At 36.4% G+C, this 20,234-nt stretch overlaps 1 protein-coding gene across 1 annotated transcript in view; it reads left to right on the plus strand.

Annotated features, from left to right (window-relative positions):
- The window catches only part of ADAMTS3 (ADAM metallopeptidase with thrombospondin type 1 motif 3), a 284,019-nt gene that overhangs the window by 209,475 nt on the left and 54,310 nt on the right, over nucleotides 1-20,234 (plus strand). The window contains exon 5 of the mRNA XM_055297371.2: nucleotides 16,435-16,634. Coding sequence (XP_055153346.2) covers nucleotides 16,435-16,634 — 200 coding nt within the window. The remainder of the gene's footprint in view (nucleotides 1-16,434; nucleotides 16,635-20,234) is intronic.

Consider the following 20,234-nt stretch of genomic DNA (forward strand, 5'->3'; position numbering starts at 1 on the left):
TCTTTTATGAGAAAGGTGATTTTTTTTTTTTTTTTTGGAAATTTCCTAAATGCTATTCAACCTTAATTGCACTTTCTTCCATATGATGCTGTGTGTTGCAAGGACATACTAAAGGAGATTTAATGTGTCATAAAAGTACACTTTTTAATTAAAGGGACATTTTCAGGATTCTCACTGTATATTTCACTACTGCCTAACTTCATCAAGTCCAAGTACATGTATATAGAAAATCATTTAGGGAAAGCTAAATGGCTGTTGAAATTTTTAAGGCATGTTACCCTGTAACATGCCTGTAAATCCAAGCTTCTAAGCTACCATATGTTCTCAGCAAAACCAAATTTAGTGAACTGCTGCTCCTGATCAAGATAGAATAACAGAGACTGCATTTACTCTCTTGCTTTAAACAACCAGAAGAGGACAACAAAATGTCTGAAACAAGTCTGCAAGACGTTGGCTATCAGGCAATGAATGACAGTGATCCTGAGAGATGAGAAACATATGAGATGAGCCTCAGGATTGCCCCAGCTTATTGTCCTGAGGGTTCCAGATGAATCCCAGGGAAGGGGAACCCAGGCGGAGCCTGACAAATTCCCAGAGTTGAGAAGCCGGAGTTGAGAGCCTGGAGAGAGGAAGGTGGCCAGAGTTCACAGGACTGAGAATGGGAGAAGAGCCATACAGAGATACAACTCTAAAGATGTGCAGAGGTCCCCCTCTGGTATTCAGCTGAGTCCAGATCATCACATATATATGTCAGGAAACTACACAAAGCCTGAAAAAGAGCCACCTAAAAAAAATCAGAGGTAACAGTTCCTGGTGCTTATATGGGGCTGGGAATAGTGCTTGTTTCCATAAGCCAGATGCAGTATCTCATGATTCACATCACAGTGGAGAGCAGACAGAGAGGTCTGGCCTCAGTGGTGGTCAATCATTAGCTGTAGCTGGGCACTGCTCTGACCCCACCTAATAAATCTTATAAGCAAGACCTGAAAGGAACAAACTTGTCAAGTAATTTAACTGCATCCAAGAACAAAGTTCAAGAATATTTATAGGAATACAACTATATCCAGCAGCCAAAAGGGTAAAATTCACTATGTCAGACCTCCCATCTAAACTTACTGACTATGCAGAGAAGCCAGAAAATGCAACCCATAATGATGAGAAAAATAAATCTGTCCAAACCAACAGAGAACTGACAAAATAGGTTAGAATTAGCGAAGACAAATATTAAAGCAATCATTAAATCTATAGTTTATACATCTCAGAAAACATAGAAGATATAAAAATGCCCATTATTTTCCATCCATATGGTCGATACTATTTCAGAGAATATATTATAGGCACACAGTTATGTAGTAAAATGTAGTAACAATGTTTCTCTCTTCTGGCATATTTTATTCCTTAGACTAAGAATAATTTTATATTGGCAAATAAGTGTCTTTAGCAGAAATCACTTTAGGAATGGCTCAACAATTTTATTTGAGTGCAGAAAAGGTTTGTTATTAAATTTAACTTGAATAATATTACTTGTGGACTAGGAATTATAGTATTCCATTAATAATATTAGATAGAAAATGTTGTTCTGTCATAGATCTATCTTAAATCTGCAATAATTACTGTGGCTTAAATATGTTAACTGTGTATGATATAAAAACTGACCAATCCAAACGTGAGTCAAAACTGTTTCATCAGTATTATTCAAATAAGCAAAAGCACTTTAGATTTTTAAAAATGTAGAATGACCGCTTCTTCAATAATTTGATGGGATAATAACATACATTTTAATTCCATGTTTGGAACTCTTCTTTAGTAAAATTTTATTGCAAGTAGCATACATATGTTAATAAAATTTTATTGCATCATAACAAAGAGATATGAGGTAAATTTTTAATCAGGATAAAATTCTGATCTGTACGTTGAATATGTAATACTTAAAAAATGTCTAAGTGTTACCTTTTAAACAACTGAGGTTGTTTATAAAATCTGAAAAAAAATTGGCAACATTTTATTTTTTAGAGAAGAGATTTAAGGTGTTCTTGGAAAATTGTATATAATTGCTGATGTCTCCAGACTTTATGGACACTGTGCTCTTTAAATGGGAGAATGGGAAGATTGTCTCTTATTGTGATAAGTTACTAGACTTCTATATTGTTATGAAGTATTTTATATCATAATATAGATTCTTTTAGTGTAGCACATTTTTTTCATGTAAAAATGTTTTAACGATGGTTGTATCCTTGACGAAGGATTTAGCATCAAATAAATTATAAGTGTGATCATCATGTATGATCAAACAGCCATAACAATAATAACCATCTTTAATAATTTAGTGAAATTATGGCCTAATTATTAATTATGGAAATTCAGCCAGAAAGAACATGTTAGTGATCAGCTAGCACAGCCTATTTACTTCAGGAAACGGAAGCTCAGATAAGTTTAGCATCTTTCTCAAAATCATACAGTTGCATCATAGTAGAGCTGGGACTAGAACTCAGTTCTCTTTTTATCATTTTCTGTTCCATTACTGTGTAATAAATCACCCTAATTTAATAGGTTAAAATACAAATAAAATGCCTATTTATTAGCTCACAGTTCTATAGGTCAGAAGTCTAAGGTGGCTGTACTGGTTCTTTGCTTAATTTATCACAAGGCCAAAATCAAGGCATGGGCCAGATTGAAGTCTTATCTGAAGGATCTGGGAAACAGTCCATTTCCAGGCTCATTCAGGTTGTTGGCAGAATTCAGGTCCTTGTTTTTGCAAGCTGAGATCCTCATTTCCTTGCTGGCTGTTGGTGGTTCACTGTCAGCAACTAGATACCTCTCTTCTCTCCAGGAGCAGAATCCCTCCATCTCCAGAGCCAGCCATGGTACATCAAATATTCCTCCTGCTTCATTATTTCTAACTTTCCCTTCTGCCACCAGCCAGATAAAGCTCTCTGCTTTTAATGTCTCATGAGGTTAGATCAGGCCCACCTGGATCATGTTTCTATCTTATGGTCAATTGTACCATATAACATAACATAATCATAGGAATGATACCTCATCAAAGGCACAGGTTCTTGGGACTAGGGCAGGGCATCTTAGTGGGGCCATTTTAGAAAGTTAGTTTGCTGCATTCCTGAGCCTATTCTGATTTTCTTTGTATTATATCATACAACCTCTTTCTGAAAAATCTGTAATATAAATATGGATATGCTCATAAAAAGTTTACATATATCTGAGTCAAATATAACTTTGATATTTGTATGGCTTACTCCATCACTTTGCAAGATCTCCGCCCATTTGCTGCCTTCTTTTGAGAACCTTATCTAAAATTTTGCCTCCTTCGCCTTGTCTCTCTTGCTCCCTTCCTCCTGTTTTACTCTTCTTACCCTATTTGATAGTTCTTATCACTGGGATGTAAGTTCTATGAGAGTAAGCAACATGTTTGTCTCGTCCATTGCTGGATTCCCAGTGCTTAGAGCAGTGTGACATAAAGTGGTGTCCAGAGCCTTTAAATATTTATCTGGCAGAATAAATGGCAAGTGTTAATATTAATAGTTTGGCTATAATGACTTGTTTACATTTTTATTAATCATTCCATATTGGAGTGATTTAGAATGCGAATGTGGGGTTTCTGGAGAAGTTTGACGTGAAGAGGTTTTCTATCCTTACTAAAGTTGCATATAGTTGGAAAGTGATGGAAGTAACATGAGCTTTGAAATTGGCAGCTGTGAAAAGGAATCTCACCTCTCTTCTATGTAGTTGAGCTTATTTAGAAAACCTTAATTTCTAGCAGTCTAAGATTACTAGAATGTAATCTAGTAATTGGGTATGGTGACCTCTTCCTCTACTCTTCTATTACCTCCTTGATCTAGTAGAGCTGAACTGCAAAAGACATAAATAAGAAAATATATAATTTAGTCAAGAGGAAGAGAAATGTTAATGAAAATGCTATTAAACGTTTAGAGCAGTAAAATGTGAAAATTAAAAACTGTGCTGTCTCCCAAAATTAGTTATGATTTAGCTGAAAAAGAATAAAAGAAATAAACTAAGAAACAAATCACTAGTAACAACATTATTCATTTAAAATAGAACCGAGAGAATAAAATAAACAAATTGGGAAATAAAACAGAATATGTAGTCTTTTTCAGAGCACTGTGTAGCCTAAGAATAGTCGACCACAGAAGAAGAATGAGAAGGAAAGTGAAGACTATTGATGACTGTAGCAGAGAAAGGGTATAAAAGGGCTTGTTTATCAGGCTGCTCTTAGTTTCACCTGTCAGGAACTTACATCAAACTGTCTTAAGCAAAAGGAAAAAAAGCAGTAAAATAAGAAAATGAGGTGGTGGTAGTTTACTGGTTTGTGAAACTGAAAAGACCAAGTTTTCAGAAATTAGTGGGTGAATTCACAAGCTCATACTCATCTTTGGAGTGTAGTCTATTCTCTATTGGTAGTCTCCACTGTTCTCTTCTAGCATTAAACTTAGGCCAACAACTATTCCCATGCTAGCCATAAACACTTACATTGTTATATTCCACCAGTTTTCAACTTAATAATGAGAACTTTTCTTTCCTAGTAGCTCCAAATTAAAAAGTCCTAGTTCACAATTTCATTAGCATAATTTAAGCCATTTGAACATCTATTAACCAAGTACTGGAGTTAAGGAAATGGCATATGCTACTTGGCCATGCCGGGTGAATGTCCACTGCTAGAGCTGAAGATGGAAGTGTAGAGGAGAAAAGTGAGATGAAGAGGGTGTAAGTTCATGTAACTGCATGTACTGCCTGGAGAAAGATAATTGCCCCACACTTAGAGTCGCTGGATTTAGCAAATAAAACTATAGCATTCTCATTTGAATTTGAATCTCAGCTATAACAATGAGTAGGTTTTTAGTATTAAGTATGTCTCGTGCAATATCTGTGAGATATCTATAGTAGAAATACTGTTGTTTATCTTAGATTTTAATTTAACAAAGAATACTGTATTTTATCTGACAACCTTGCCCACACCCAAATGTTTCAGCAATAAACCACTGAAATCAAATTAAATGGTTGCAATGGGACTGAATGAGCAACAATTATGAGAATCCACTACTATGGAAATGAAGGACTTTATCTTTCAAAAAATATTGAGGCCAAGAGAATGCAGAACTTATCTCTAGACAAATTATAATAGAAGAAATTAAACATGAAATGCATTATTGAAAACTAAGTATAAAAGATACCAGTGGAAGACTGTTACTAAGGGATGAGGGAAGAGGAAGATCTGAAAAAGATTTCAGCAAGGTGGGTAACCTGTACAACATTCGTTTCCTTCTCTTTTATTTCAAGCCCCTGTGATTCAATTCTGGCCACTGAAACATGGAGTTAAATGTTACCAGAGTTTCTAGGAAAGGTTTTTACCTGTTCCTAAGAAAGTAATGCAGGAAGACACAATCTGTTGGACATGGCTTTGATGCTAGAATTGGTGTAGCCATTTTGAAATAATCAAAGGAGCTAATTTGAAGACAAAGTTTGTACACCAAGAATGGCAGGATATGGAAAGATAAAAAGAACTGAATCCTTGATGACCTATTGATGGATTAACCAGGAATCACCATACCTCTGGAACTCTTGTTACGTAAACTAGTATATTTACTCATTGCTGAAGACACTTTAAGTTTTCTTGATTTGCAGTTAGAAACACTCTCGCTGACATATCGAAGATTTTTATTGCAAGTCAGAGTTCATATTTTAGATATTAAAGTGATTTTAAAATTTCGTTTGCTAATAATCACAAACCCAAAGCATTAAAACATTTTTTCCTTAAAAGGTAATAAGCTTCCCATCTAAAAAATGTCATGTTATTCCATAAAGTAGTCAGTAAAAACAAAAGCAAACACATGGATGTTAGAATTAGAACTTTTGGGGAAAAGAAATAACGGAAACTGACATTCACTCAATGGTTATGTCTTTAAAAAATAAAAGCAACAGTTACTTAGTGAAACTTTTGAATTGACATCATAAATTGGCCTGAATATAGTTCTTTGAACTATCATTATGGAATTTCTCAGTTTGTGAAGGATAGAGCTCTTTTTCACAGAAACATTTTATATCTTGGTAGAATAGTGCCTCCACATATGTGGAGATGCTGTTATTGTATCCTTTTAGGAAGTGATAACTTTAAATTTTTTTAAAAAGATGTCAATTAAAAATCACTATTGGATGATACAAACAGGTGAACACAATTATTTAAGTTAACTGCTCTCTGCTTCTGATGTTGACAGATGACAGTCGTTGGAATTTACACTTATTTTTAGCTCTGATTATAGGATCTCCACCTACTCTTGGAAAATCCAGCCTGTAGTATTCCAGTTACTTCATTTCATAACAGTATTCTGTTCATGAAGAAGGCAAGATTTTTACATATAGCCTCATTCTGTATGCATTGTTACTATAAAACAATATGATGCTTTCTCATTTTCTGAAATGATGCACTACAAAGAATGCTACTATGATACATTTTGGTAACATGAATCTTATTTTATTCTTCACTTATTCACATGAAAATTGGCTTGCATTCTCCTAGGGAGTAAAGTGTACTGGGAGAACCTAGTCAACAAAATTAAAATTTCCTAGTGTCATGTATGTTAGGACTAGATTCAGTGGCATACAAGAGAAAACTCATTAGAAGGGTGACCTAAACATGATGGAAGTGTTACCTCTCATATGTAATGGAGTTTGTTTTTAGGTAATCTGGGGCTGGTATGGTGAGTCTACAGTCACTGGGGAGTCACACTCCTTTAAAGTGTCAGACCCTCCTCTATTCAGCACGTCCCTTTATCCTAAGATCACCCCATACAACTGCTGACATCATGTCCATATTCTAGGCAGCAGAAAGGAATATTGGGTGATTGAGTGGAGGGCCGAAGGGGTGTGCTCCTACTGGAATGAATTGTCTTCCTTTGAGGAGCCATAAGCCACCAAGATATAAGCAATACTTCTGCTTAGATCTCATTGGCTTATACTTAGTCACATGTAACCCTTAGTCACAGGGAGATTGGGAGTGACTTTTTGCTGGGTTTATTATTATTTCAAATAAAATTAACATTCTGCTCCTTAGGGAAGAGAGAATGAATATTGGGTAGATGGTTTTATCACAGCCTCTACCACAGTATGCTTATAATTGCATTCCAACCCCAAATGTATTTGTATTAGATTCAGACCTTGTACCTTTCCAATTTTACCTTCGTCTCCTGTCCTTTTTCAGACCATAGAAATTTTTTTCTGGGGTAGGGAGCAATTTCACTAATCCTATACTTTGATTTCCTATAAATATGATTAAGCATATGAACATGTCATTCTCCTAAAAATGTTTCAAGCCTTAGTGTCCATAATCAGCAAAGAAAGTTATATTCTACTTTATCTGTTTAGTAAGTTCAAAATTCTGATTTAATACTGATAATCTTATACTTATCACTAAAAATAACTGTATTTATTGTGACTTGATTGAACACCTATATGCCTCTCAAAAATTCATTCTGATAAAATAGGCCTTATAGTAAAATTATCACTTCTGCAAATTCTTATACAGTAATTGGGAAACAAGGGGGTGCACAAAAGGATACAATTAAAATGTTTCCAAAATATTAATTAATACACATCAGTAATTCCTAAGGTAACCTTCAAAAACGTACATTTTCCTAAAAAGTTTTAAAAAAGAAAACTCACTCTAAGAACTAAGAGGGGATTGCTTTGATATTTGAGAAGCTTAAAAAGCACTGTGAGCATCATCCTTTTGGAATGAAGCATGAGATTGATAACACTGCTCTACCTCTTGCAGGGCCTTTTTTATCCTTCTGAATGCTCAATTGAGAACACACCTGTTAGAAAGCTCTCTGTAACCTGGATTTTCCTTTTTTCTGCTAATTCTGTTGTCACATAAATCACTCTCTGCTGCCTAACTCAGCTAGCACCATTCAAGCCACATGGCAAGTGGAGTTATTACTCAAATCTGTCTCCCTAAAGGCTCAGAGGTTGTTTTTCAAAGATATTTTGGTAGGCAGGGGACTAAGGAATGGGTGCTGCTGATTGTTTGGAGACCCAATCATAGTGATATAGGAGTAAAGAATAAACTATCTAGGTGGATAGTGAGGGTAGGGAAGTTCTTGGTAACATTTTTCTTTTCATGAAAAGCAGCCACAAATCATTTTCTTTTCTAACAAAGAACAGCCTGTAAAAAAAAAAAAAAAAAAAAAAAGAGCTGCAGACATAGAAAGGCAAGCTAGAAACTTGCTAGGTGAATGCTGGCCATTGTGCCAATAGGAAGGGGGGTAGCTGGGGGCTAGGCATGTCCAATGTGGCAGTTCCATCTTCCCTTCTCTTTGCCAGCCACATGTACAGTAAGGATGAGACAACATGGCACTGGCCAAGTGGAAAGCCCATTTGAATAATAAGATTAGGGTAGGATGGCCAGCTTCCCAGCATGCTATGTAACTGTCACACCTGGTCCAACTAATCTGTGGGCCTGATGTAAATCAGAGACTACTACGTCCAGCCTGTCTATAAAATCTGCTGGGGGCTGGAAGCCCCCTTTGGGTGCCCTTCTCTCTCACAGGAGAGAGAGCTGTTCTCCTTTTTCTTTCTTTTGCCTGTTAAACCTCTGTTCCTAAACCCACTTCTTGTGTGTGTCTGCATACTGAATTTCCTTGGTGCAAGATGACAAACCTTGGGTCTTTACCTCAGACAACGATGCCACTTCAATAGGTGTTGGAAAATGATCGTCATATGCTGAGTCCACCTCTTGGTGGGGCCACAGTACCAGCTGAGTCATGAGTCATGCATTTGGTTGGGGTCAGTAGGTTGCCAGAATGCACAGGCTAAAAAATATCTCAAAAGATCAATCTTAGATTCCACAATAGTGATGCTATCTACAGAAGTAATTGGGGCCAGGTGTGGCTCACGCCTATAATCCCAGCACTTTGGGAGGCTGAGGCAGGCAGATCGCTGAGGTAAGGAGTTTGAGACCAGCCTGGCCCTTGTGGTGAAACCCCATCTCTACTAAAAATACAAAAAAAAAAAAAATTAGCTGGGCATGGTGGTGTGTGCCTGTAATCCCAGCTACTCGGGAGGTTGAGGCACAAGAATCACTTGAACCGGGGAGGCAGAGGTTACAGTGAGCCTATATCACACCACTGCACTCCAGCCTGGGTGACAGAGCAAGAGTCTGTCTAAAAAAAAAAAAAAAGAAAGAAAGAAGAAGTAATTGGGGAAGTTTGCAATCTTGTGACCTCTGGAACAATAGCAGTTTATCATTTTATTATGCCTGTATCTTAAAAGAATTCAGACCTCATTCATAATCCTAACCTAGTGGCCTTTCATTAGTTTTACAAAGGCAGTTTAGTTGTGGGAAGGGCTACGGTCATCCTTGCTTTAAGGTTAAACTATAAAATAAATTCTTCTCAAAGCTAGTTTGTCCCTATGCCCAGAAATAACCAAGAACAGCTTGGAGGTTAGAAGCAAGATGGAGTCAACTATGTCAATTTCTCTTATTGTCATAGCTTTGCCATAATTTTGCAGTTTTACTAAAACAAATTCATTGTGAATGAAGATATTTCACAGCCTCAGAGCAGTCTGTAATTATAATGATGAATATAAGTAAAAAGTGCCAGAAAGCTATCCTACTGTCTTTCTTTGAAATATTTGATATTGTGCATTTTAGGAAACATGGAAAGAATACTGCCCAGCATGGAGGAAAGTAGGGACAAATTATTCTTGATTTTCAAAGCCTTCCTTCTTCTTTCCCAGGTTTCTTACGCAATAAAAAGAGAGATTCTGTTTCCTTACCAGAAAACTACCTATTTAAAGAGACTTGCAAAGGCCAAACCAAAGGTGTGTTAAAGCAGAATGAACTGCCTTTCTGAAATAAGTATTCAGCCTACTTCATTCACACATCAAGCTTCATGATATAATAACATTGCTGGTATATTTCCATTGGACGTTTTCTCTGAGCGTTCTGCCAAAAAGAGCCATTTTTAGAATTGAGAGCTCATGTCTGAATTTCCTATATTTGTACACTAGCTATCACAGCCTTTCACATTCTCAAGTGTGTGAAAAAGACTTGAGGTTGAATAGTAAAGCTATTTGCAGGTGTAGTCGTCTCTTGACCTCAGTGAGGGTTTGCATCTCTTGAAAACTTTTGAGGAAAGCTTTCTGTTTGATGTGGATGATGGTGAGAGTTATTTATGTATTGTGGAGCCAATGTAATTCCTTGGTGAGGAGAATTTTCCCAGCTAATGAGCTAGCACTTGGGCTTAGGTCAAAGTGAATTAAAGTAGAGCTTTTAAACCTGAGTAGTCACATTCAGAGCGTGTCCCCCTACTTGTAAGGGAGGGTATTGGTGTTTCTATATATTTTTGAAAGGTAGAAAAAGTGTGAGTAGAATCTGTACTTTCACTACTTCTAATCCTTTTTGGCTAGGGCTTGGTCATCAACCTTACCGGCCAAGAGACACCTATTTTTCTCCTGTCTTAATTTTATTAAAGCCACAAAGGTGGAGATGACAATACCTATTTATTAATGTCAGATGCTGACTCAAATGGCTAACAAGCCCCAGTGCAGCATGAAAAAACCATCATATAAAGCATGAGTCAGAGCTGGTTCTGTCAAACTTGTTTTTAGATATACGGTTGTTTTAGACATCAAGGCAGCTTATAAAATAAAATCCTTTCCGGGTTCTATATACTTGAAATGGAGATGAATATATTTTTGGTTTTTGTGTACCAGCAGTTTTGAATACTCTCTAATTTTAATCCAAATGATAGATTTTATTTTTTAATTCGCTAAAACGTTTTTTTCTCAAAAATTATAGTCATCTGAAAAGAGATAACTTAGGTAATTAAAACCTGATGATGTCTGTCTTCTTCTTTCTTTCCATGTATATAGGTATGTTGTATGTATATGTGTGTGTATGTGTGTATGAAATGTTCATTTGGAAAGTAAAAAAATGTAAGTTTCTTGAACTGCATTAAATAAGAAATTATTTTTACTTTTATTTTTCTTTGAATATAACTTATTTTCTGACTGACTTCCTACTTTGATATTTCAGATTTAGATATATAGCAACTGAAATGACTTGCCATCCAAATGATGGCCAGTGCAAATGTGGAGCACTGAAGTTTTCCTGTGTATCCCTGCATATACACATATATGTATATTTTATTGGCATATATATATAATATATACCCTGTATATTATACACTATCTTATCCAGACACACATTCACATACACACACACACATACACACACACACACACACACACACACACACATATATATTATATACCCTGTATATCCACTTCTTCGCTAGCAGCATTCACTAGAAAACCATACTCAGAAGAAATAAAGCAACACATAGTAACTGATAATCACATCACTAGATGCTGTTGTGTTGCCATGCTATAATTTAATTTTTAAATTAAGGTTACTGGAAAGAGGAGCAATTTAAATTTATGTGACACAAATTCCTTTTTATTTGTTTATTTTATTTTATTTTATTTTTTAAATTTTATTATTATACTTCAAGTTTTACGGTACATGTGCACAATGTGCAGGTTTGTTACATATGTATACATGTGCCATGTTGGTGTGCTGCACCCATTAACTCGTCATTTAGCATTAGGTATATCTCTTAATGCTATACCTCCCCTCTCCCACCACCCCACAACAGTCCCCGGACTGTGATGTTCCCCTTCCTGTGTCCATGTGTTCTCATTGTTCAATTCCCACCTATAAGTGAGAACATGCGGCGATTCGTTTTTTGTCCCTGCGATAGTTTACTGAGAATGATGATTTCCAGTTTCATCCATGTCCCTACAAAGGACATGAACTCATCATTTTTTATGGCTGCATAGTATTCCATGGTGTATATGTGCCACATTTTCTTAATCCAGTCTATCATTGTTGGACATTTGGGTTGGTTCCAAGTCTTTGCTATTGTGAATAGTGCCACAATAAACATACGTGTGCATGTGTCTTTATAGCAGCATGATTTATAGTCCTTTGTGTATATACCCAGTAATGGGATGGCTGGGTCAAATGGTATTGCTAGTTGTAGATCCCTGAGGAATTGCCACACTGACTTCCACAATGGTTGAACTAGTTCACAGTCCCACCAACAGGGTAAAAGTGTTCCTATTTCTCCACATCCTCTCCAGCACCTCTTGTTTCCTGACTTTTTAGTGATCGCCATTCTAACTGGTGTGACATGGTATCTCATGTGGTTTTGATTTGCATTTCTCTGATGGCCAGTGGTGATGAGCATTTTTTCATGTGTTTTTTGGCTGCATAAATGTCTTCTTTTGGGAAGTGTCTTTTCATGTCCTTCGCCCACTTTTTGGTGGGGTTGTTTGTTTTTTTCTTGTAAATTTGTTTGAGTTCATTGTAGATTCTGGATATTAGCCCTTTGTCAGATGAGTAGGTTGTGAAAATTTTCTCCCATTTTGTAGGTTGCCTGTTCACTCTGATGGTAGTTTCTTTTGCTATGCAGAAGCTCTTTAGTTTAATTAGATCCCATTTGTCAATTTTGGCTTTTGTTGCCATTGCTTTTGGTGTTTTAGAAATGAAGTCCTTGCCCATGCTTATGTCCTGAATGGTAATGCCTAGGTTTTCTTCTAGGGTTTTTATGGTTTTAGGTCTACCATTTAAGTCTTTAATCCATTTTGAATTAATTTTTGTGTAAGGTGTAAGGAAGGGATCCAGTTTCAGCTTTCTACATATGGCTAGCCAGTTTTCCCAGCACCATTTATTAAATAGGGAATCCTTTCCCCATTGCTTGTTTTTGTCAGGTTTGTCAAACATCAGATAGTTGTAGATATGTGGCGTTATTTCTGAGGGCTCTGTTCTGTTCCATTGATCTATATCTCTGTTTTGGTACCAGTACCATCCTGTTTTGGTTACTGTAGCCTTGTAGTATAGTTTGAAGTCAGGTAGTGTGATGCCTCCAGCTTTGTTCTTTTGGCTTAGGATTGACTTGGCGATGTGGGCTCTTTTTTGGTTCCATATGAACTTTAAAGTAGTTTTTTCCAATTCTGTGAAGAAAATCATTGGTAGCTTGATGGGGATGGCATTGAATCTGTAAATTACCTTGGGCAGTATGGCCATTTTCACGGTATTGATTCTTCCTACCCATGAGCATGGAATGTTCTTCCATTTGTTTGTATCCTCTTTTATTTCATTGAGCAGTGGTTTGTAGTTCTCCTTGAAGAGGTCCTTCACGTCTCTTGTAAGTTGGATTCCTAGGTATTTTATTCTCTTTGAAGCAGTTGTGAATGGGAGTTCACTCATGATTTGGCTCTCTGTTTGTTATTGGTGTATAAGAATGCTTGTGATTTTTGTACATTGATTTTCTATCCTGAGACTTTGCTGAAGTTGCTTATCAGCTTAAGGAGATATGGGGCTGAGATGATGGGGTTTTCTAGATATACAATCATGTCATCTGTAAACAGGGACAATTTGACTTCATCTTTCCCTAATTGGATGCCCTTTATTTCCTTCTCCTGCCTGATTGCCCTGGCCAGAACTTCCAACACTATGTTGAATAGGAGTGGTGAGAGAGGGCATCCCTGTCTTGTGCCAGTTTTCAACGGGAATGCTTCCAGTTTTTGCCCATTCAGTATGATATTGGCTGTGGGTTTGTCATAGATAGCTCTTATTATTTTGAGATACATCCCATCAATACCTAATTTATTGAGAGTTTTTAGCATGAAGGGTTGTTGAATTTTGTCAAAGGCCTTTTCTGCATCTATTGAGATAATCATGTGGTTTTTGTCTTTGGTTCTGTTTATATGCTGGATTACATTTGTTGATTTGCATATGTTGAACCAGCCTTGCACCCACTTGATCATAAGGGATAAGCTTTTTGATGTGTTGCTGGATTCGGTTTGCCAGTATTTTATTGAGGACTTTTGCATCAATGTTCATCAAGGATATTCGTCTAAAATTCTCTTTTTTGGTTGTGTCTCTGCCCGGCTTTGGTATAAGGATGATGCTGGCCTCATAAAATGAGTAATGGAGGATTCCCTCTTTTTCTATTGATTGGAATAGTTTCAGAAGGAATGGTACCAGTTCCTCCTTGTACCTCTGGTTGAATTTGGCTGTGAATCCGTCTGGTCGTGGACTCTTTTTGGTTGGTAAGCTATTGATTATTGCCACAATTTCAGAGCCTGTTATTGGTCTAGTCAGAGATTCAACTTCTTCCTGGTTTGGTCTTGGGAGGGTGTATGTGTCGAGGAATTTATCCATTTCTTCTGGATTTTCTAGTTTATTTGCATAGAGGTGTTTGTAGTATTCTCTGATGGTAGTTTGTATTTCTGTGGGATAGGTGGTGATATCCCCTTTATCATTTTTTTATTATATCTATTTGATGTTCGTCTCTTTTCTTCTTTATTAGTCTGGCTAGCGGTCTATCAATTTTGTTGATCTTTTCAAAAAATCAGCTCCTGGATTCATTAATTTTTTGAAGGGTTTTTTGTGTCTTTATTTCCTTCAGTTCTGCTCCGATTTTAGTTATTTCTTGCCTTCTGCTAGCTTTTGAATGTGTTTGCTCTTGCTTTTCTAGTTCTTTTAATTGTGATGTTAGGGTGTCAATTTTGGATCTTTCCTGCTTTCTCTTGTGGGCATTTAGCGCTATAAATTTCCCTCTACACACAGCTTTAAGTGTGTCCCAGAGATTCTGATATGTTGTGTCTTTGTTCTCGTTGGTTTCAAAGAACATCTTTATTTCCGCCTTTATTTCGTTATGTACCCAGTAGTCATTCAGGAGCAGGTTGTTCAGTTTCCATGTAGTTGAGCGGTTTTGAGTGAGTTTCTTAATCCTGAGTTCTAGTTTGATTGCACTGTGGTCTGAGAGACAGTTTGTTATAATTTCTGTTCTTTTACATTTGCTAAGGAGAGCTTTACTTCCAACTTCATGGTCAATTTTTGAATAGGTGTGGTGTGGTGCTGAAAAAATGTATATTCTGTTGATTTGGGGTGGAGAGTTCTGTAGATCTCTATTAGGTCCGCTTGGTGCAGAGCTGAGTTCAATTCCTGGATATCCTTGTTAATTTCTGTCTCATTGATCTGTCTAATGTTGACAGTGGGGTGTTGAAGTCTCCCATTATTATTGTGTGGGAGTCTAAGTCTCTTTGTAGGTCACTCAGGACTTGCTTTATGGATCTGGGTGCTCCTGTTTTGGGTGCATATATATTTAGGATCATTGGCTCTTCTTGTTGAAGTGAATTTCTCGGCAGAAACTCTACAAGACAGAAGAGAGTGGGGGCCAATATTCAACATTGTTAAAGAAAAGAATTTTCAACCCAGAATTTCATATCCAGCCAAACTAAGCTTCATAACTTAAGGAGAAATAAAATACTTTACAGACAAGCAAATGCTGAGAGATTTTGTCATCACCAGGCCTGCCCTAAAAGAGCTCATAAAGGAAGCACTAAACATGGAAAGGAACAACCGGTACCATCCACTGCAAAATCATGCCAAATTGTAAAGATCATCGAGGCTAGGAAGAAGCTGCATCAACTAACGAGCAAAATAACCAACTAACATCATAATGACGCGATCAAATTCTCACATAACAATATTAACTTTAAATGTAAATGGACTAAATGCTCCAATTAAAAGATGCAGACTGGCAAATTGGATAAAGACTCAAGACCCATCAGTGTGCTGTATTCAGGAAACCCATCTCATGTGCAGAGACACACATAGGCTCAAAATAAAAGGATGGGGGACGATCTACCAAGCAAATGGAAAACAAAAAAAGGCAGGGGTTGCAATCCTAGTCTCTGATAAAACAGACTTTAAACCAACAAAGATCAAAAGAGACAAGGCCATTACATAATGGTAAAGGGATCAATTCAACAAGAAGAGCTAATTATCCTAAATATATATGCACCCAATACAGGAGCACCCAGATTCATAAAGCAAGTCCTGAGTGACCTACAAAGAGACTTAGACTCCCACACAATAATAATGGGAGACTTATGTGACACAAATTCTATACTCCATGGTTATAGTAACTTAATCATTGTAAACATACTGGAGTTATTTTTATTTGTAATCTCAATATATTTAATAACTACATTGCCAGCCTGTATTCTGTACCCCCACTGCCTTGGCTCTTTGCTGGGAGGAAAACTGAACCACTTCTATCCTTAAAGAATATTCAGTCTGCCATGATGGCACTGCTCCCTGTATAATAATATGATTTTACCCTCAGCATTGCTCTTCTATGTTCAGTTTGTAGCAGGTCTGTCTGATCGTATGCATATGCATATTATTTAAGGAATAAACTGAAAAGCAGCATCTCAGTGATTATGAATAATACTGATAGGCCCCTAAGAAGATTCTTTTTTTCTAAGAAGTTATTGGAAGGCCTGTTGGGGAAACTGAAATTCCTGATTCCTTTTGTTTCTTATTAGAGTCGGACCCAGAAGGCCTTGATGATCTAGGTACTGTTTATGGCAACCTCCACCAGCAGCTGAACGAAACAATGAGACGCCGCAGACACGCGGGAGAAGACGATTACAACATCGAGGTACTGCTGGGAGTGGATGACTCTGTGGTCCGTTTCCATGGTAAAGAGCACGTCCAAAACTACCTCCTGACCCTGATGAACATTGTGAGTAGTGACTCCTTTTTAAAGCTTTTTGACCTTTTAATTCACTTCTCTTATTTGTTGGTACCCTTTGGCAATCTGTGTGAGAACTTCCATGACTGTGCCCTGCATCCAAAATATGTGCATGATGGCATTAAATTTAAATTATTGATCTACATATTTAAAGTACAAGAATGCTAAAATAAAGGAAGCATGAAGCAAAAGTTTCTTTTGGTTGATCAAGTAGTTTTCCATTGTCGTCAAAGGGGAATCATAAATTTAAAAAGCCATAGTGAGATGGAACTAAAACATGAATTGTAATTTTTATTTTGTTCTGGGGATAATCAAAACTCACAGGACTTTGCCCATCTGCTTTCATGTTGCCTATGAAGGATGAAATAGTTCTTTCTAGAATCACTCTGCTTCACAGGATGATATAGAATGATTTATGCCTGGTAACTCTGTGGATTCTTGTTGTTACAGCTTTTGAACAAATGTGATTTTTTTCAACATTATAAGACTGAAGGTAATATATTTATTAATACAAAGCATACAACTATTGGCACAGTGCTGCACAGCAACCACTAATGGTCTCTTTGAATTTATCTTCATTTCTCCTTTATGAACCTCAATCAGATTCAGAAGAAATTTTGTCAATATCCTGAAACTTGTGTTCTTTCTTTTTAAATTGGCAGAGAACAACTGAGGAGAAATAATAATATGTAAACCACCTACTTCTAAAAGATAATCGAGATTTTGATGCACTCTATATATGTTACCTCATGCCAATATAAAATATATATTATATTGATCTTGCAAATTTATTACCTAAGCCTATGCTGTTTTATTTCCCTATCTCTCAACCCACCCTCCCCCTCACACAACTTTTGATATTTAATATAATTTCTTGGATATCTATAGTTTACCTCTTTCCCCCATGCTTAAGATTAGATTTCAAGCAATGATAGTGAAGGAGAAAAATTCTTAGTTTCATGAAACATGATTTTGTTTGTGCTAATATCTGTTAATTATATTTTGGTCTATTGAGATAGCAATTTATAAAATTACACTTATACCATATCTCTGTGAAGTGGAAAATGAGTACAGAAATTCAAACACATTTTTATTTGTTCTTGGCACTAATTTCTGTTATGAAGACCAAACAACACACGGAAAACAAATTACTAGCCTTGGCAATAGATGTGTATAGAGGATCATCATTTGTGAATCATATGAATGTTTTCAACTCTTGACTATGAACTTTTCGTATTAACCTTTTGACTATTAACTTTTTGCTAGTTGTTTAACTTTGGCATGCTTCTTGGACTCTCTGTCCTGCTTCTGTCTCTTTATCGGCATATTGAGAAAAATAATAGGGTTGTTGAGAGGATGAAGTGAGTATACAAGTCATCCATTATTTACAGTGCCACATACAGATGCACAAACAGACAAGCATATTTTAGTTTCTCTATACCAAATTTTACTTCATAAGTTATCTAAAATTTCAAAATTCCTATGGAGATGTTATTCTTATGTCATTCATTATGTCCCTGGGCTGCTTTTTTTCTACTATCTGGAAGACCATCAGTACAGACTTATTTGGCCTGCAAATGTGCCTAATAAGAAGGCTTTTGGAGTAATGCAGTAGAGATTTTGATATGGTTCTTGTCCTCATAGAACTTATAACTATTAGAGGAGAAAAAAATAAATACATGGGAAAATTAGAAGGAAAAAACCTAAACAATAAAAGTCATGCTATTATTAAGCCATATTATAGGCAGTATATCATAGATGCTATAACACTTCAGAAAATGGAGATGTGACCATAGTTATCCAATCAGGAAGTGATAAAAGTATTAAATTGGGACTTAGGAGGGTAAGGCTTTAGTTTTAGTCATACTACTAGTTGGCTTTGTGACGTTAGACAAATCATGTCCCTTTCTAGGACTTAGTTTTTATCATTATAAAATTGAAAGATTCAACAAGTTTATTAGTTATGTAATTCATCAAGAAGTTAGGAGTTAAACTGCTTTTAGAGATTTCTTTTCCTGTTGTTGTTTTTTTGTTTGCCTTGTTTGTGTTTTTTGAAGGACACGTGAAAATGTACACGATTTCTGTGTAGGAGTGGATACAGTATATTCACTAGACAGTAAGTAGTAAGTACGATTTTCACAGTGTCAAAGGAATAACAAAGTGATGCATTTTATGTTTTAAAAAACAGTCAAGAGGACTTTTGTTCTCAAGTCCATTAAAAAATTAGATAATAGACTATGACTCTGTCTCAAATACAAATTATTCTAAAGTAAATAGAGTATCAGAGAATGGAGCTATGGGAGAGAAAATAATTTTTTAAAACTTAATATATTAGTTGCATTTTAAGCAATTAATACAGGTAAGAGATTTGGAGAGGTAAGAATAACACTCCTCCCCTTCCCTCCCCAACTTCATGACCAACTGAAAGATAGACATGGAAACCACACAGATGAAGAATGAAATAGTTTTATTATTGATGAGACTTGAATTGCACATACAATTGCATATACTTAAGTGTATAGTCACAAGGTTTTCATTATTCTAAATCAGTGGTTCTCAACTGAAGATAATTTATGTCCACGTCAGTTCCCAGGGACATATGGCAATGTCTGTAGACTTTTTTTATTGTTAGCACTGGTGGGTGGGGCGGGGTGGAGGGGGATGCTACTGCTAATATCGAGAGAGGCCTAGGATGTTGCTCAGCATCCTACAGTGCAACAGACAGCCCTACACGGCATAGAATTTTTAATTATCTGGCCCAAAATGTCAACGATGCTGAGATTTAGAAACCTTGTTCTAAATTAGTCTTATTCCCAACCCTCATCACTCTCCAACTGGATAATTTCAGGTTTTCCCCCTGGAGTCAAGCAGACAACTTTAGGCAAGACAAACAGAAGACTGAAGTCTTCCCTCTCCTCCATACCCACTGCCCAGTTGTAGTCTGTTAGACCCAAAATACTGACCTGAGCAGGCTCTTTCGTTTTCCTCTAATTCATCATCAAATGAGAATAAGAAGCAGAAAGAGAAACCAACAATGATACTGTAATGAAGCTACCTCATGGAAATTCAAGACCAGGAATATTCAGTTTTTCTCTAACGATGTTCAAATAACTATCTCCTGTGCTGGCCGTGCTTTATGATTTCTCATGGTCATCTAAAATTACGGCTCACCAGGCGTGAGGCCTACATAGACATAGAGACTTAGATGAAATGTCAGATAGGGTCCTGGAGAGAAACTGTAGAAGAAAGCTAACAGCAAAAAAGTTCTATCTTTTTGCATTGATTAGGGTGAAAGGTGTCCCTATAGTGGAGAAAAGATCATGCTGTCCTTTAAAATTGTTTGTCAACTTTGCCTTGGTTGACTGCTCAGCAGATGTGCTCTTCCCTTTACCTGGTTGTCAATTTCATTTCCGTATCAGAACCGAGATGATAGTTTCTGAATTAAGGGAATACTTTTAGGTCCAAGTAATTTGCTTCAGAGTATCACCTGAATTTAAATGGGATTCCCTTTTAAAGAGAAGCTTATATTTCTTATGTCATGCTTTCTTTTATTGAAAAGAGCTCATATATTAAGTGTTAAATGTATATTTA

This window comes from Symphalangus syndactylus, chromosome 10 (assembly GCF_028878055.3).
Source record: "Symphalangus syndactylus isolate Jambi chromosome 10, NHGRI_mSymSyn1-v2.1_pri, whole genome shotgun sequence".
NCBI lineage: Eukaryota > Metazoa > Chordata > Mammalia > Primates > Hylobatidae > Symphalangus > Symphalangus syndactylus.